General features: G+C 42.5%; 1 protein-coding gene across 9 annotated transcripts in view; it reads left to right on the top strand.

Annotated features, from left to right (window-relative positions):
- DYNC1I1 (dynein cytoplasmic 1 intermediate chain 1) overlaps positions 1-16,168 on the top strand; it is a 379,346-nt gene that overhangs the window by 276,538 nt on the left and 86,640 nt on the right. For all 9 annotated transcript variants that reach the window (XR_003510865.1, XM_027540116.1, XM_027540115.1 and 6 more), the window contains one exon: positions 14,627-14,773. Coding sequence is in view for 8 of the 9 variants with exons in the window: in XM_027540116.1 (XP_027395917.1) it covers positions 14,627-14,773 (147 nt within the window). In the remaining variant the exon portion in view is untranslated. The remainder of the gene's footprint in view (positions 1-14,626; positions 14,774-16,168) is intronic.

The raw sequence follows: 16,168 nt of genomic DNA, 5'->3' as shown, positions 1-16,168 counted from the left end.
TCAAGTTCAGAAGAATTTTCCCCGGGTTCCTGCATCTGTGTTTCTGAGTAGGAAGTCTCATTTGTTCGTTAAAGCACTTGGGGGCACTCTCCCCTTTTCACAAGAGCTAATAACAGTTCACATAATTATGTAGGGGGATAGACACTCATTTAAGAATAACTGGTTGTACTGAAGTGGCATTTTTTATTTGGCTGCACAGTGACATTGTGTGGTCAGTTGCTCAGTCATGTCCGACTCTTTGCGACCCCATGGACTGTAGCCCGCCAGGCTCCTCTGTCCATGGGATTCTTCAGGCAAGAATACTGGAGTGGGTTGCCACTCCTTTCTCCAGGGGATCTTCCCTACCCAGGGATCGAACCCACCTCTCTCTTGTCTGCTGCATTGGCAAATGAAGTCTACCACCAGCGCCACCTACATGGCGACAAGAGGAAAACAAAGCATTTCTTCCCAAAGCCGTGACAGTAAGTGCAGAACTTGTCATTAGTGACCCAGTTGGTTTCCAGCTGCTAGCTGACTCCCATGAAATGATTAATTGGTCTCAGTCAATTCTCAGCAAGAAGAAGCCACCTCATGGTAAATATTATCACGACTGGTGCTAATTAGTTCTGTTGTCACCTGTCAAAACTGGTAGACTAGGAGTTGTTGAGTCAGGTGGTCGATTCCTACAGTGAAACTAGAAGTCCAACTGGAAAGGGGTTGGAGGCTCCCCGCCAGAGCCATTGTAGCAGTAAGGGAGCCCAAAAGCCTTCTCTGACCTGTTAGGATGCGTGAGGTGTTCTCTGATCATAAGTCCCACAGCGTGAAGTCAGAAGGCCAGAGATTGTGCATCCCAAAGAGAAAATGCACCTGCATTCACCTGATGCAAGGTTTCACAGTATGTTGACTTCTAAATCAGCCAAGCCACAGTTCAAATCTGGGCTCTGCAGCTTACTATCCATTTATTCTTAAGCCTATGACTTGACTTGCCTGAGTCAGCATTTTCTGATTTGGGGCGGGGGGGAAGTAAAATTGCCCATCTAATGGGACTGATATAGAGATGTATACAGCATGTTTGGTACTTAGTAGATGCTCAAAAAATTTAGAATACCCCCTACAAGTAAATAATCATGAATCATGTAATCCAGTGTGGCAGTGATAATGCTCATTGTTGATGTTGTTTAGTTGCTAAGTTGTGCCTGACTCTATGTGACCCCATGGACTGGAGCCCACCAGGCTCCTCTTTCATAGGATTTCCCAGGCAGTAATACTGGAGTGGTTGCTTCCAGACCCAGAGATCAAACCCACATCTCTTATGTCTTCTGCCTTAGCAGGTATATTCTTTACTGCTGAGCACCAGGGAAGCCCAATAATGTTCATTAGCGCCCCCTCCAATAATAAACAAGAAAACCCTGGGGTGTTCAGTGTCGGCTTAGAGCATGATGCTGAAAGGAACCTGGGACCTAACCCTTCACTAGCCCTCTTGTTGATCACTTTCTAAGAGCCTCCTTAGAAGGGAAGTGGGAGCAAGGAGAGATGAAAACACTAGCAAGTCAAATTGAAGGAAACTGAGCAATGACACTTCGGCAGAAGAACTTTTATTGTATCATATGTGCCATTTCCTTCTCCAGGGGATCTTCCCAACCCAGGGCTCGAACCCAGGTCTCCCACATTGTAGACAGACGCTTTACCGTCTGAGCCACCAGGGAAGTCCGTGTGTCTCGCTTGGCCAGACTATGCAAATAGGTGCATGACCCCATGACTGGAAACATTCCAGGCATGGCCTACATGGGTGCAACACGAGACTCATCCCACAGTGACTTTCAGCCCTACTCGACTAATTCATTGCTTTCAGGTTTTCCAAATTTCTCAGTGATGGAAAGAACAGACCTCCCAGCCTCTTCAGTTTCTGATCCAGTAGATCCAGCCTGGGACCCTGAAACCTGTGCTTTTAATTAACTCTCTAAATACTTATTCAGATAAGTTCAAGAACCGTTGATTTAAAACAGTACTGTTCACTTGACTGCACATAGGGATTTCCTGTGGAATTTTTAAAAAATCTTGATGCCTGGGTCTTACCCCCAGAAATTCTGAATGACTTGGTATAGTATGTGACTTGAGCACTGGGGAATTTTAAAAAGGTCCTCAGATGATGCTAAGGTACAGGCAAGTTTGGAGTAACACTGACTTAGAAAATAGCTTGAGGGGTCCATGCACCTGCAATGATAAATAACAATAATCAGATGTGAAGTCACATCACAGGTAAGTAAGTCCTCGCTCAACTCAAAGTGCGAAATACAGTAACATTTAAGGAAAAATCCTATTCCAGCAGACTTGCTGGAAGCAGTGTGAAAATCATCCCGTTGCCCTAGAATTCTATTGTGTTCAGAAGTTCTTGCACTGAAGGGACTGCTAAGTATGATTTAGAGCCTGAATTCTAAATCAGCAGGGTTGCAATATAGTGTGCATGAATAATAATGTGGCATGAATCCAGTTGTGGCTTTTACTGTGGAGCTATCTCTGGTGCTAACAGTTGACTATTTCCTCTTCCTCCTCTTCCTCATTACCCAATGTCAGTAAATGGCAGAACTTGGAACTGCCATCAACAACAGGAGCTATAACCAAGCATGAAGATATGTTACAGTGTCCCAGGAAGGAGGGGAGGATTGTCAAAATAAGGACCCCAAAGAGTTAAAACATGTAGCCAAAGTGCAATAAAAACTTCTAGGAGATAGTTTCTCAACCTATGTTGTCAAGGCAGGACCAAGTGTTATTATCAGAACTGTTTAGGAAAGAGTTGTTGAGCCAGAATGAAAACTCGGCTGGACCACTGGTTTTCTCTGGAAATGTTGGTTCAAATCACAAAGTAGTCATTTCTAACTCTCTATGGGGGCATATTGTTTATCGTCTTTAAACTGCATTGCTTAATTGAAATCTTTTTCAATTAAGGGAATTAAACTTAAATTTAAATATTTTTCATTTGAAAATCTTTTTCAATTCTCTCTGGGAAGAGAGCCAAAGAAAATGCCCTGTTTCTAGGCAGGGCAAGAACTATCATGCTCCTACTATGAACTGAAAATGTGGCTTAGGATGGACCTTAACTTCAATTAGGATGGTTACTATAAAAATAAAACAAACAGAAAAGCAGAAAATAAGTATCAGCAAGGATGGAGAAATTGGAAGCTTGGTACATTACAGGTAAGAATGTAAAATGGTGCAGCTACTATAGAAAACAGGATGGCAGTTCCTTGCAAAATCAAAACTTATTTTTCATCATAATACTTTGTTATTTCAATACCCAAAAAACTGAGTATGCAATTTAGGAGACCTCAAGACCCCTTCCTCAACTGTAGGTATGTGCCATCTCAAGACTGTATATTGGAACTATAAAGGAGTTCGGATGTAAAGAGAAAGGAAAACGCCATTTCTTCATAAACATTCTGTGTCTCTTACTACCAATCACGTAGCCTTTTGTAAACCCTGAAAAATTTCCCTGTAAAGCAAATATTATATAGATATATAGTGGGTATGTGAAGTGTATGTGAAGTGTGGGTCTCTCCCCTCCCCAAAGATCACCTGTTTTCCTTAATCATCTGCATTAGTGTCAACAAATGGCTACAGGTACATATGACTTAGAAAATTAAATCCAGCAACCCATTGAAAGAGACCCTGATGCTGGGAAGGATTGAAGGCATAACAAGAGGGTGCTAGAAGATAAGATGGTTAGATAGCATCACCGACTCAATGGACCTGAGTTTGAGCAAACCCTGGGAGATGCTGAAGGACAGGGAAGCCTGGTGTGCTGCAGACCATGGGGTCACAAAGAGTTGGACATGACTTAGTGACTGAACACACACACATGATCCAGCAATTCCACTGACGTGTATATACCCAAAGGAATTGAAAGCAGTGTCTTGAAAAGATATTTGTACACCCATATTTAGAGTACCATTTTCCACAATAGCCAAAAAAGTGGAAGCTACCCAAGGATCTATTGACAGATGAATGGAAAAACAAAGTGTGCTATTTGCATATAATGGAACATTATTCAGACTTAAAAAGGAAAGAAATTTTGATATATGCCTCCGTGTGGATACTCTAATACTTGTAATGTTACGTGGGTGTAATAACACCTTTAGGGCATATGCTAAGTGAAATAAACTAATCGCAAAAAGACAAATATCTGTATGATTCCATTTATATGAGATTCCTAGAATAGATTCATAGAAAGTAGAATCCTGATTGCAAAGGACTGAGAGAAGGGTGGGAATGGGGACCTCATGCTTAATAGACAGGAGTTTGAGTCTGGGAAGATAAAAATATTCTGGCGATGGATGATGGTGATGGCTATGTGACAGTGTGAATGTATTTAATGTCCCTGAATGATATACTTAAAAATGGTTAATAAGCTTACATTATGTATATTTCATCGCAATTTTTAAAACAATAATTTTCCACTGTGCAAAAAAAAAATTAAGGCTTAGAGGATGTACCTGACTAATAGACACCAGAGCAGGAAGTCAGCTCTGGAGACTCCAAGGGTGTCAACCCTCCTTTTCCATCTCCAGCACCTCTCAGGGAGTAGAAACTGAAGAAGCTCTTCACAGGGAAGAGAAGAGAATGATTATTTGAGGAAAGAGTGGTCAAAATAGTCCAGACAGTTGTCCTGAAAATAAGAAATAAGGTTGTTAAAGTTCACGAGATTGGAACCATGTCAGCACACCATCTTCTTCGTTGTTGTTGGAAGGGTTTTAATTATGGATTCAGTTTTAGTTTTTAATTTTTATTTTCTTTTTAAATTAAAATATAGTCAATTTACAGTGTTCTGCCAACCTCAGCTGTACAGCAAAGTGACTCAGCTTTACACGTACATACATTCTTTTTGAAGTATTCTTTTCTGTTGTGGTTTGTACCAGGATATTGAGTATAGTCCCCTGTGCTCTCCAGTAGGACCTTGTTGTTCATCCATTCTAAATGTAACAGTTTACATCTGCCAACCCCAGCTCCCAGCCCATCGCTCTCCCTCTCTCTCAGCCCCTTGGCAACCACAAGTCTGTTCTCTGTCTGTGAATCCATTTCTGTTTTGTAGACAGGTTCATGTGTGCCATATTTTAGATTCTACACATAAGTGATATTTTTAAAAATTTCTAATTAAGTTTTATAATTAAAACTTTAAAAAAAATTTAAAAGCGAGATGTAATTCATGCAACATGAAATTCACAATTGTACGGTATAAAATTCGATGTTGTACATTCAGAGTTGTGTCAGCATCACTACTGTCTAACTCCAGAATATTTTTATCACTCCCCGCCCAAAATACACCTAGACCCATTAGTCATTCCCCAGTCTCCCCTCATCCCCATTTCAAAGTACACACTAAGCTACCTTCTGCCTCTATGGATTAGCCTCTTCTGGACATTTCATATGGAAGAATCATACAATATGTGACCTTTTCTGACTTCCTTCACTTAGCGTCTTTTCAGGGTCCATCCATGTTATATCATGTATCAGTACTTCTTCATTTTTATTGAATAATATCGTGTTGTATGGATTCACCACATGTTGTTTATATGTTCCTCAATTGGTGGGCATTTGGGTTGTTTCCATGTTTTGGCTATTATCGATAATGCTGCGATGGACATTTGTATACAATTCGAGTACTTAGGTGTTTTCCGTTATCTTGGGTATAAACCTAGGAGTGGAATTGCTGGGTCAGATGTTAACTCTGTGTTTATTGGTTTCAGGAACTGCCAAACTGATTCCCTCATTTTACATTTCCTGCCAGCATTGTCTTGAGTATTGCAGTTTCTCCATAGCCTCGCCAAGAATTACCATTTTCCTTTGTTTGTTTGTTTTTTCCCCTAGATTTATGGAGGTATAATTGACATGTAAACATTTAAAAATTATAGCTATCCTACTGAGCGACTTCACTTTCATGCATTGGAGAAGGAAATGGCAACCCACTCCAGTGTTCTTGCCTGGAGAATCCCAGGGACGGGGGAGCCTGGTGGGCTGCCGTCTACGGGGTCACACAGAGTCGGACATGACTGAAGCGACTTAGCAGCAGCAGCAGTGGGTGTGAAGTGGCATCTCACTGTGGTTTGCACACACACTTTTGTGTACTCAGCACACAGCTTAGGTCTAGGCACACACAGTGCTGAGAGGCACGAAAATTCCAAGGGATTTGAAGAAAAGTCATTGGAATATTGTTGTTGTTCAGTCACTCAGTCGTGTCCAACTCCTTGCAACCCCATGGACTGCAGCACGTCAGGCTTCCTTATCCTTCACTGTCTCCCAGGGTTTACCCAAACTCATGTCCATCAAGTCGGTGATGCCATCCAACCATCTCATCCTCTGTTGTCCCCTTCTCCTCCTGCCCTCAATCTTTTCCAGCATCAGGGTCTTTTCCAATGAATCGGCTCTTCACATCAGGTGACCAAAGTATTGGAGCTTAAGCACCAGTCCTTCCAATGAATATTCAGGTTTGATTTCCGTTAGGATTGATTGGAATGAGTGGTTTCTAATCTCCCAGAAATCAGATTTTAGAATCAGCTGCTTTTCTTTCTTAAAAAAATGCAAACTGAGTCAGGAAGTAGCAAGCAAGCTAATTCAACTTTTGCTCCCGGACACCCCATTACTAATGGGGTGATGACTTTCAGTAGGTGGTTCCTTTTAGAGTTGAGAAGAATGACGTGTGTGCTGTAGAAGAGCGACTTAGGCATAGGAAAAGAGAGCTCTGAAGGAAGAAAGACCCTTTCCCTTCATCTCAAAGTTAAATGCCCAACTCATGAGTCACTTTCACACCTTCTCCATTGTCAGATGCCCGGTGCTGCATGATTGCCTAGAAGAGGTGTTTTCGACAGCAATGATCTCCGATTACATTTGTTTCCATTAACAAGAGAAATATCTTTGAGGGTTTCTTAGGTACTTTCAGAAATATATACTAGCTCATGAGTAGCCAGAAACATCTGATCTGTCTGCCTCACAAGCCTCTGACAGCTAAGCATTTGATTTTAGGCGAGTGAAATGTCAGCCGCCATTAAACAGCATATGGCAACAATATGGCCATTCCCTCTCCGGGACCAGTTTCTCCCCAGAAGAGATGGTACTTGAAATAAGAGATGCTTTTCAATACAAGGCCCGTGTCCCTCCTGCCCAGGCACGATAGCTGGGGAGTGGGCAGAATGCTACGCACGAAAAGACCCAGGCAGCCAGATCACATGTGAAGCCACGGGGCCCGCCGCCCGACCAGTGGTGACCAAAGGCTGTTTGCCCTGGGCATCTGGGTCTGTGGTTAAGGGAAAGTACCATCCTTAAGCCAGCCTGGATTAACTCTATGAAATAGGAAACAGCCCCCACAGCCACTTAGGGGTTGGGGCCGACTGGAATTGAATGCACTTGGTGTGCAGTGTGAGAAGGGAGATGTGGTGAATGGAGCCCCACCCCACTCCTCTCTGGGGAGTTCCCTTGGTGAATGGGGTGAAATAGGCTGCTTTGTCTCTAAACAGAAGACGAGGTGTGGAACCCTGCGGTAGTGGGTCAGTTCACATGCCAGTGGCCGTGTGGCGATACAAAGAGGGCTGCCTTTGCACCAGGTGGCCTGTGGGAGATTAGAAAATCAACGAGCTCCTCAGGAGCCTCTGGGTGACCACATCTGTGGAGGACACCAGAAACTGTCCATAGTGATGGCCTGACCCTCAGAACATAGTCTTAAAATCTGGTGTGTCTTTGTTTGGGGGAACTATGGCATGTAAATAGTCAAAATGAGATGCTCAACCTGTTGGAAATAGTGATTCCTTGTGTAATGAAGTCTCTATGTTACTTGTATTGGAATATAGTCAGTCAGGCTTACCAGTTTTACATGAAGCTTTTGACATGTGTGCATGTGCGTGCTAAGTTGCTTCGGTTGTGTCTGACTCTTTGTGACTCCATGAACTGTAGCCTGCCAGGCTCCTCTGCCCATGGGGATTCTCCAGGCAAGAGTACTGGAGTGGGTTTCCATGCCGTCCGCCAGGGGATCTTTCTGACTCAGGGGTTGAACCCACAACTCAATGTCCCCTGCATTGGCAAGCAGATTCTTTACCAGTAGCTTTACCACTATTACTGACTTTACCACCTGCTAAGTCACTTCAGTCGTGTCCGACTCTGTGCGACCCCAGAGATGGCAGCCTACCAGGCTGCCCCGTCCCTGGGATTCTCCAGGCAAGAACACTGGAGTGGGTTGCCATTTCCTTCTCCAATGCATGAAAGTGGAAAGTGAAAGTGAAGTCGCTCAGTCGTGTCTGACTCTTAGCAACCCCATGGCCTGCAGCCTTCCAGGCTCCTCCTTCCATGGGATTTTCCAGGCAAGAGTACTGGAATGGGGTGCCATTGCCTTCTCTGAACTTTACCACCTAGGAACTGATATTTCTGGGACCCTGATTTGACCATTAAATTGGCTACATCAGTGAAAACACTAGCCTTGTAAAAATGAGAATTCAACTGTAGTGTTGGGAAAACTGTTATTAGATGGTTAGCAATTGTCCCCAAATTGGCATCATCTTTATCATTATTTTTCCACTTATGTAAACTACTTGATTTGAATATTTAAAGGCTATATGTTATTTCTTTTTTTTTTATTCAATTTTAATTTAAAAAAAATTATACATGTGTTCCCCATCCTGAACCCTCCTAATTCCAAGGCTCTAATATTTTAAAGAATAAAATGAAATAAGTAAAAAGTTAGAAACTACAAAAATATGTATATAGATACCAAGAATACCAAGGTTAGGGAAGCTTCTTGTTTCCAATGTGTTTGTCAAAATTGTAATAATCATATAGTGCTTTATTATGACACTGAATAAGTGAACGAATACAAATTTTAAATGCCTAGGAAAGTGATGAAATTTTTAAAATAGCATTAATGTTATTAATGTTTTTTGTAGACTATGTCTTCAGGAAATGTACTGTTAAAAATGAGAACAACAAAAAGCCACGTGTTTTAGTAGCGTCAATCACTTTTTCTGGAATGCTTTTTAACTCTTTACCCAGTAGATGTAACTGACAGGATGATATCATCCTTTGCTCTTTATGCTGACAGTCAATAAATCGCATGACAGCTGGCAGCAATGACTAGCTGTAAGAACAGCACAAGGTGGCAGGCATTTTTCTAAGACGTTGTTTGGGGTTCAATGCAGACTTTCCAAATTAGAAGAGGAGCTGTCTCTATCAGGGCTGTAACTGGAGGACTCTTTTCCCTTGTTCCTAAAGGAACCTAAACATTTGGATGAAAAATAAAAAATTCAGTCAATCAACCAGATGTTTGCTACCATTATGTCAAACATCAGGCTACTTTGAAACATCTCAAGAAATGAATGAATTCTAAACTTTACATCCAGATAATTGTGATCATACTGCCATAGAGTTTCCATATGAATGTCAAACGTGGCACAATCTGGAGATCTCCTTTTAGCATTTATACATAATCTGTAATGGGCCTCCCTGGTGGCTCAGGGGTAAAGAACCTGCCTTTAGGAGATGTAGGTTTGATCCCTGGGTCATCCTTTGCTTTTTATGCTGACAGTCAGTAAATTTAGGAAGACCCTTGGAGAAGGAAATGATAGTCCACTCCAATATTGCCTGGGAAATCCAATGGCCAGAGAGGAGCCTGGCGGACTACAGCCCATGGGGTCGCAAAAGAGTTGGACACAACTGAGCAACTAAGCAAGAGCAACATAGTCTATAACGCATAGAATATTTTTCATAGTTAACACACTAAGCTTAAAAATTAAATGAAATGGATGAATCACATAATTACTCTATCATTTCTAATCTTCCAAATAAAAAATGAAAAGTATGTCTACTCATTTTTCCTCATGGAGGTATTATATAGATTCAGTTCAGTTCAGTCACTCAGTCGTGTCCAACTCTTTGTGACCCCGTGGACCACAGCACGCTAGGCCTCCCTGTCCATCACCAACTCCTGGAGTCTACTCAGGCTCGTGTCCATTGAGTTGGTGATGCCATCCAACCATCTCATCCTCTGTCGTCCCCTTCTCCTCTTGCCGTCAGTCTTTCCCAGCATCAGGGTCTTTTCCAATGAGTCAGCTCTTCGCATTAGGTGGCCAAAGTATTGGAGTTTCAGCTTCAACATCAGTCCTTCCAATGAACACCCAGGACTGATCTCCTTTAGAATGGACTGGTTGGATCTCCTTGCAGTCCAAGGGACTCTCAAGAGTCTTCTCCAACACCACAGTTCAAAAGCATCAATTCTTCAGTGCTCAGCCTTCTTCACAGTCCAACTCTCACATCCATACATGACCACAGGAAAAACCATAGCCTTGACTAGATGGACCTCTGTTGGCAAAGTAATGTCTCTGCTTTTCAATATGCTGTCTAGGTTGGTCATAACTTTTCTTCCAAGGAGTAAGCATCTTTTAATTTCATGGCTGAAGTCACCATCTGATTTTGAAGCCCAAAAAAATAAAGTCAGCCACTATTTCCAGTGTTTCGCCATCTATTTCCCATGAAGTGGTGGGACCAGATGCCATGATCTTCATTTTCTGAATGTTGAGCTTTAAGCCAACTTTTCACTCTCCTCTTTCACTTTTGTCAAGAGGCTCTTTAGTTCTTCTTCACTTTCTGCCATAAGGGTGTTGTCATCTGCATATCTGAAGTTATTGATGTTTCTCCAAACAGTCTTGATTCCAGCTTGTGCTTCATCCAGCCCAGGGTTTTTTATGATATACTCTGCATATAAGTTAAATAAGCAGAGTGACAATATACAGCCTTGATGAACTCCTTTTCCTATTTGGAATCAGTCTGTTGTTCCATGTCCAGTTCTAACTGTTGCTTCCTGACCTGCATACAAATTTCTCAAGAGGCAGATCAGGTGGTCTGGTATTCCCATCTCTTGAAGAATTTTCCACAATTTATTGTGATCCACACAGTCAAAGGCTTTGGCATAGTCTTGTTTTTCTGGAACTCTCTTGCTTTTTTGATGATACAGCGGATGTTGGCAATTTGATCTCTGGTTCCTCTGCCTTTTCTAAAACCAGCTTGAACATGTGAAATTTCATGGTTCATGTATTGCTGAAGCCTGGCTTGGAAAAATTTGAGCATTACTTTACTAGCGTGTGAGATGAGTGCAATTGTGTGGGAATTTGATCATTCTTTGGCATTGCCTTTCTTTGGGATTGGAATGAAAACTGACCTTTTCCAGTCCTATGGCCACTGCTGAGTTTTCCAAATTTGCTGGCATATTGAGTGCAGCACTTTCACACCATCATCTTTCAGGATTTGAAAGAGCTCAACTGGAATTCCATCACCTCCACTAGCTTTGTTCATAGTGATGCTTCCTAAGGCCCACTTGACTTCACATTCCAGGATGTCTAGCTCTAGGTCAGTGATCACACCATCGTGATTATCTGGGTCGTGAAGATCTTTTTTGTACAGTTTTTCTGTGTATTCTTGCCACCTCTTCTTAATATCTTCTGCTTCTGTTAGGTCCATACTATTTCTGTCCTTTATTAAGCCAATCTTGTAAAGACTAGTTTACAGCAAAACAAAGTAGATTCTAATGGCAGAACTCTGATGCTCCAAGGTATTGTTATTCTTTTTTTTTAAGTTAATTTGACTTATTTTAAAAACGGAAGTATAATTGGTTTACAATGTTGTGTTAGTTTCTGGTGTACAGCAAGTGATTCAGTTACTCCTGAATGTATGTGTGCATGATCAGTCTTGTCTGACTCTTTGTGACCCCATGGGCTGTAGCCCACCAGGCTCTTCTGTCCATGGGATTCTCCAGGCAAGAAAACTGGAGTGGGTTGCCATTTCCTACCCCAGGGGATCTTCCCGACCCAGGGATTGAACCCGCGTCTCTTCTGTCCCTGCCCTGGCAGGCAGATTCTTTACCATGGAGCCACCTGGGAAGCCCACGTGTATAGTTATTCCTTTCATATTCTTTTCCATTATGATGTATTACAGGACATTGAATATCGTTCCCTGGGCTGTAGAGTAGGGCTTGTTGTTTATTTTATATATAGTAGTTTGTATCTGCTAATCCCAAACTCCTTATTTATGTCTCCCTCCACCCCTTTCCCCTTTGGTAACCATAAGTTTGTTTTCTGTGTCTGCGAGTCTGTTTCTGCTTCGTAATAATTTGCCTTTTTATCAGATGTAAAGAGTATTCTGAATTGGAGATGGGTGGCTTTTGTGACATTTCCAGCTTTTTTGAAATGTGATGTAGTTAGGACAGCACTGTGTGTTGAATGAGTGAATGAAGAGAGGACACACTAATGGATGGAAAAGTAGGACTTAGAGTTCTCATCTTGTGGGGTTGCCTTCTGGTTGATCACCGACTATGTGTTTCTGTTTTGTGAAAATATCCTTACTGTTTATTTTTCCCTAGTTTAGTCTCTTAACAGACTGCAAGGTTTGGAGCAGTATTTGCTGGGATTTAAGTGAAACATGGAAGCAATCAAGTGGTTTAATTCTGGATTTTTCAAGTTTAATGACATTCCTTTATCTGTATTGATTGGAGCTTTAGCAAATTCAATTGTTGATACCACCTGGATAATTTTAAGTCTTTATGAAGTTTTAAACAAAATGTCTCCAACATAGCTCAAGCAACATAAGAATTTCATCAGTTGAAAACTAAGAATCATTTTGGTGGGATGTGTAAAACAAGAAGCTGACCAGCATTATTTTCTTTTTCTTTAATTCAGTACCATTATTGAGAGTTATTCTTGAACTTTATGAAAACCAGATTGGGGCACCAGCATGTTCTCCATCGACCCGCGTTCAAGAAATTGGAACTGAAAATCATTCAAACTGGGAAAACGTGACATTGAAAAATAGTCTACATTCTTCTACTTCAGAGAATCTGAGACTCTTTCTAAGCCTTAGGCTGATAGTAGATCTGATATATTTTTTAATGGACAGTGAGTTTCCCAGTCAGAAAGAGGTCATCATTTCTTTTTCAGTCATTTCTTCACTTTACTGGCTTATCTGGTACAACCACTGACCCTCTCTGTCTCTTTCTCGCTCTCTCTTTTTCTTTTTTTTGCGCAGAAAGCTGTGACTTCTCACTGTTGCCCACAGAAAACAATTCAAACAGTACCCTCCATTCAAGGTTCTCTCTTGCCTGACCTCTCGGCCACATTTCCCACTCCCCACATCTTCCACACAGGCTCCTTCTAAGCCAAACCAGACTGGCTGTTCCCCGGCCTCGGTGCCTCCAGTCTTCTCCATTACCCCATCTCTCGGGGGGTTGCTGTTGCTTTTCCTTTCTACTTGCTGAACGTTCCATATTTACATCAAGAGTGATACATTCCCTTTCATGAGGTCTTTCTAACTTTCCCACCCACTCCACTCCCCTCTTTTTTCCCCCACTCCTAGCTAAAGCAAGCCTTCCTCACCACTCCCATCAAACCCCCACACACGTTCGTATGATCTGTTCACGGCCCCTGTTGCCTTCAGGACTGCAGCTTGTGTATGCAAGTCGTGACCTGCATAAGCATCTCAAACCCAAGGGACAGTGAGGACAAAAATCCACCTTCCTCTCCACTTGCCAAGGCACGTACCTGCCCACATGACCACATAGTGCAGAGAATCACCTTTATTTTTTAAACTCCATACAAAGGCATGGACTAACATGGAGACACTGGCAGCAGTATGTTCCTCACACACATGCTTTTTAATTCCCTTTCCTAGGGCACAGGTTTGTCAAGGGCAGCGACTCCCTTTGTATTCCCATCATGCTGGTACAGTGCCTTCCTTACACAGGATCATCCACTGAATTTAGTTGAAAGGATGAAATGTATTTATTAAAAACAAGCCCTTGTGTGTGTAAGCACAACCGTGTAAAGCAAAACAGGAATCCTTATGGACTTCTCAGCAAATGTGGCACAGCCAAGTTGTCTGATTTTCAAATGTATCATGGCTCTGTCTGAGCTAAGTAATTTCCTATAAAATGTAGTGCCCAGTAGTCTTTTGTGGCACTTTAGAAACCACATTCGTGATGCTCTGACAGGCCATGGCAGAGTTAGATGAAAATCCATTTTTGGCTGTTTGTTAAAATAGGCAAAGAATAACATTAAGAATTGTCTGAAGTGGGCAGGATGAAGGTCAGGAGAATACCCATGGGAGTTGAGGGAATTTGGGGAGGAACCAGTTGGATCAGTCTGAGGTCAGTTCACTTCCTAGAAGTCTACATTAAGCCAAAAAAAAAAAAGAACCCCGTCGCAAAGTCCTCAAAGGCTTGCCAACGCTGTACAGTGATGAGGACATGCCCCCAGAGTAAAGAATTGCTTTGTGAAGGCTTCAGTGGAGAATTAATATTAATTCTGATGTCGTTGTATTGATAAATGGGAAATTTCCACAAACCCAGCTTTACAGACCACAGAGCAGTGATGTACGTGAGATGGGTCTGACGCCTATTTGATGACATGGCCAGGACTTCAGATTTCAAGCTTCAAGCAGTAAACATTGGTCGACCTCTCCCGGGAAAGTCTGTGTCTGTTACATGATGTTCTACTCACTCTGTGCTGAACAGTTGCTTTGTGATTTCTAGGAGGTTCTGAGTTACTGTGACTAGCGGTTTCCTCTTCAGGATAAAACAAGCCTCCTGAGACCCTTTCACAGCATATCTGTCTCCACTTTCCCTCCACAGTCCTCCGTGATGTCTGTCTGCTTTGCTCGATTCCACCCCAACTTGGTGGTTGGGGGGACGTACTCGGGCCAGATCGTCCTGTGGGATAATCGCAGTCATCGGAGGACGCCTGTCCAGCGGACGCCCTTGTCTGCGGCTGCACACACGGTACGTCCAGTTCTCATCACATCCCAATCAGCCACCCGAGCCCTGAAAGAGGGCGTAACTGACAGAGGTACTTCTGTGGTTAGTGACTCCAACCTGCAAGTATCTGATTTATAGTGATCACATCCTGACGAAAGGAAAGCCGAGTGAACAGTAGATGGAGGAAGCCCTGGGTTTAGAGGCATCTCTTAGTAATCTACAAGTTTGAACACACAGTGGAGAGGAGATGGCACCCCACTCCAGTATTCCTGCCTGGAGAATCCCATGGACAGAGGAGCCTGATGGGCTACAGTCCATGGGGTCACCAAGAGTCGGACACGACTGAGTGACTAACTTTCACTTTTTTAACACACAGAAAGGATCTCTTTTGGGGTCCCCAAAGCAACCAGGGAGGATAGCTTAAAACTAAAAAAGGACAGAGAAAGGAAGAGGCCTACGTGGAACTGTTTTTCCAAAGAAACTCTTCACGTGTATATTACAAGGTGGAAACCCATATTTTCTTTTTTTAAAAAGTTATTTATTTTTAACTGAAGGATAACTGCTTCACAGTGTGGTGTTGGTTTCTGTCGTACATCAGCATGCATCAGCCACAGGTATACATCTGTCCCCTGCCTCTTGAACCTCCCTCCTTCCTCCCACCCCTCTAGGTTGTCACAGAGCCCTGGTTTGAGCTCCCTGAGTCATATAGCAGATTCCCACGATCTGTGTTTCACTGGTAGTGTATATGTTTCCATCCTACTGTCTCCGTATTTTCAAACAGACCATGAAGAGTAAGCATTTTCTCTTTAGAGATGGCATATGGGGCTTTGGCCAACAGGCTGTTTCCATTTGTGATTCAGGGAGTGCTATGGCTTTAAATTCTGGAATGCATGGTGTAAGTCTCAACAGTAACGTCTACAGTGACAATATAATCCATAGGGTTAAAAGTCAACATCTCAAAACCATTACCCATAATTTAGCAGAAGAGGTTCAGTGTAGTGTTCGTAAGACAACTACTCTTGTCATTTCCTTTAAGAGAATGACAGGTGTGTTTAGCAATTGTCAGGAGGAATGAGAAGACAGGCATGTCTCCATCAATCTCTTCTACCGTGACATTCAGGGGAACTGATGTCCTTTCTCCGAAATGCCCAAATTATGCCCATGGATACAGCTCTACTATTGTTTCAATTTCCTTAACGTGGTTGCCTCATTTGTTTCCTCTGCTGGCCTTAAAACCATCTAGCTTTGAAAAAGGACTGCCAGTTGCTTTAGCTGAGACCACAAAGAGGAACACTCTCCCTCTTTCACAAGATCGACGATGGGAAATGACAAATACCGAGTCAGCCTTAATTCTGATTGACTCGGACCTAAGACACACGCAGGTGAAACTAGTTCTCGGGAATCTTAGAAAATTGCTCT

The sequence above is a fragment of the Bos indicus x Bos taurus genome, chromosome 4 (assembly GCF_003369695.1).
Source record: "Bos indicus x Bos taurus breed Angus x Brahman F1 hybrid chromosome 4, Bos_hybrid_MaternalHap_v2.0, whole genome shotgun sequence".
NCBI lineage: Eukaryota > Metazoa > Chordata > Mammalia > Artiodactyla > Bovidae > Bos > Bos indicus x Bos taurus.
Note: the sequence above shows the minus strand (reverse complement) of the source record. Positions and strands in the feature narration are given on the sequence as shown.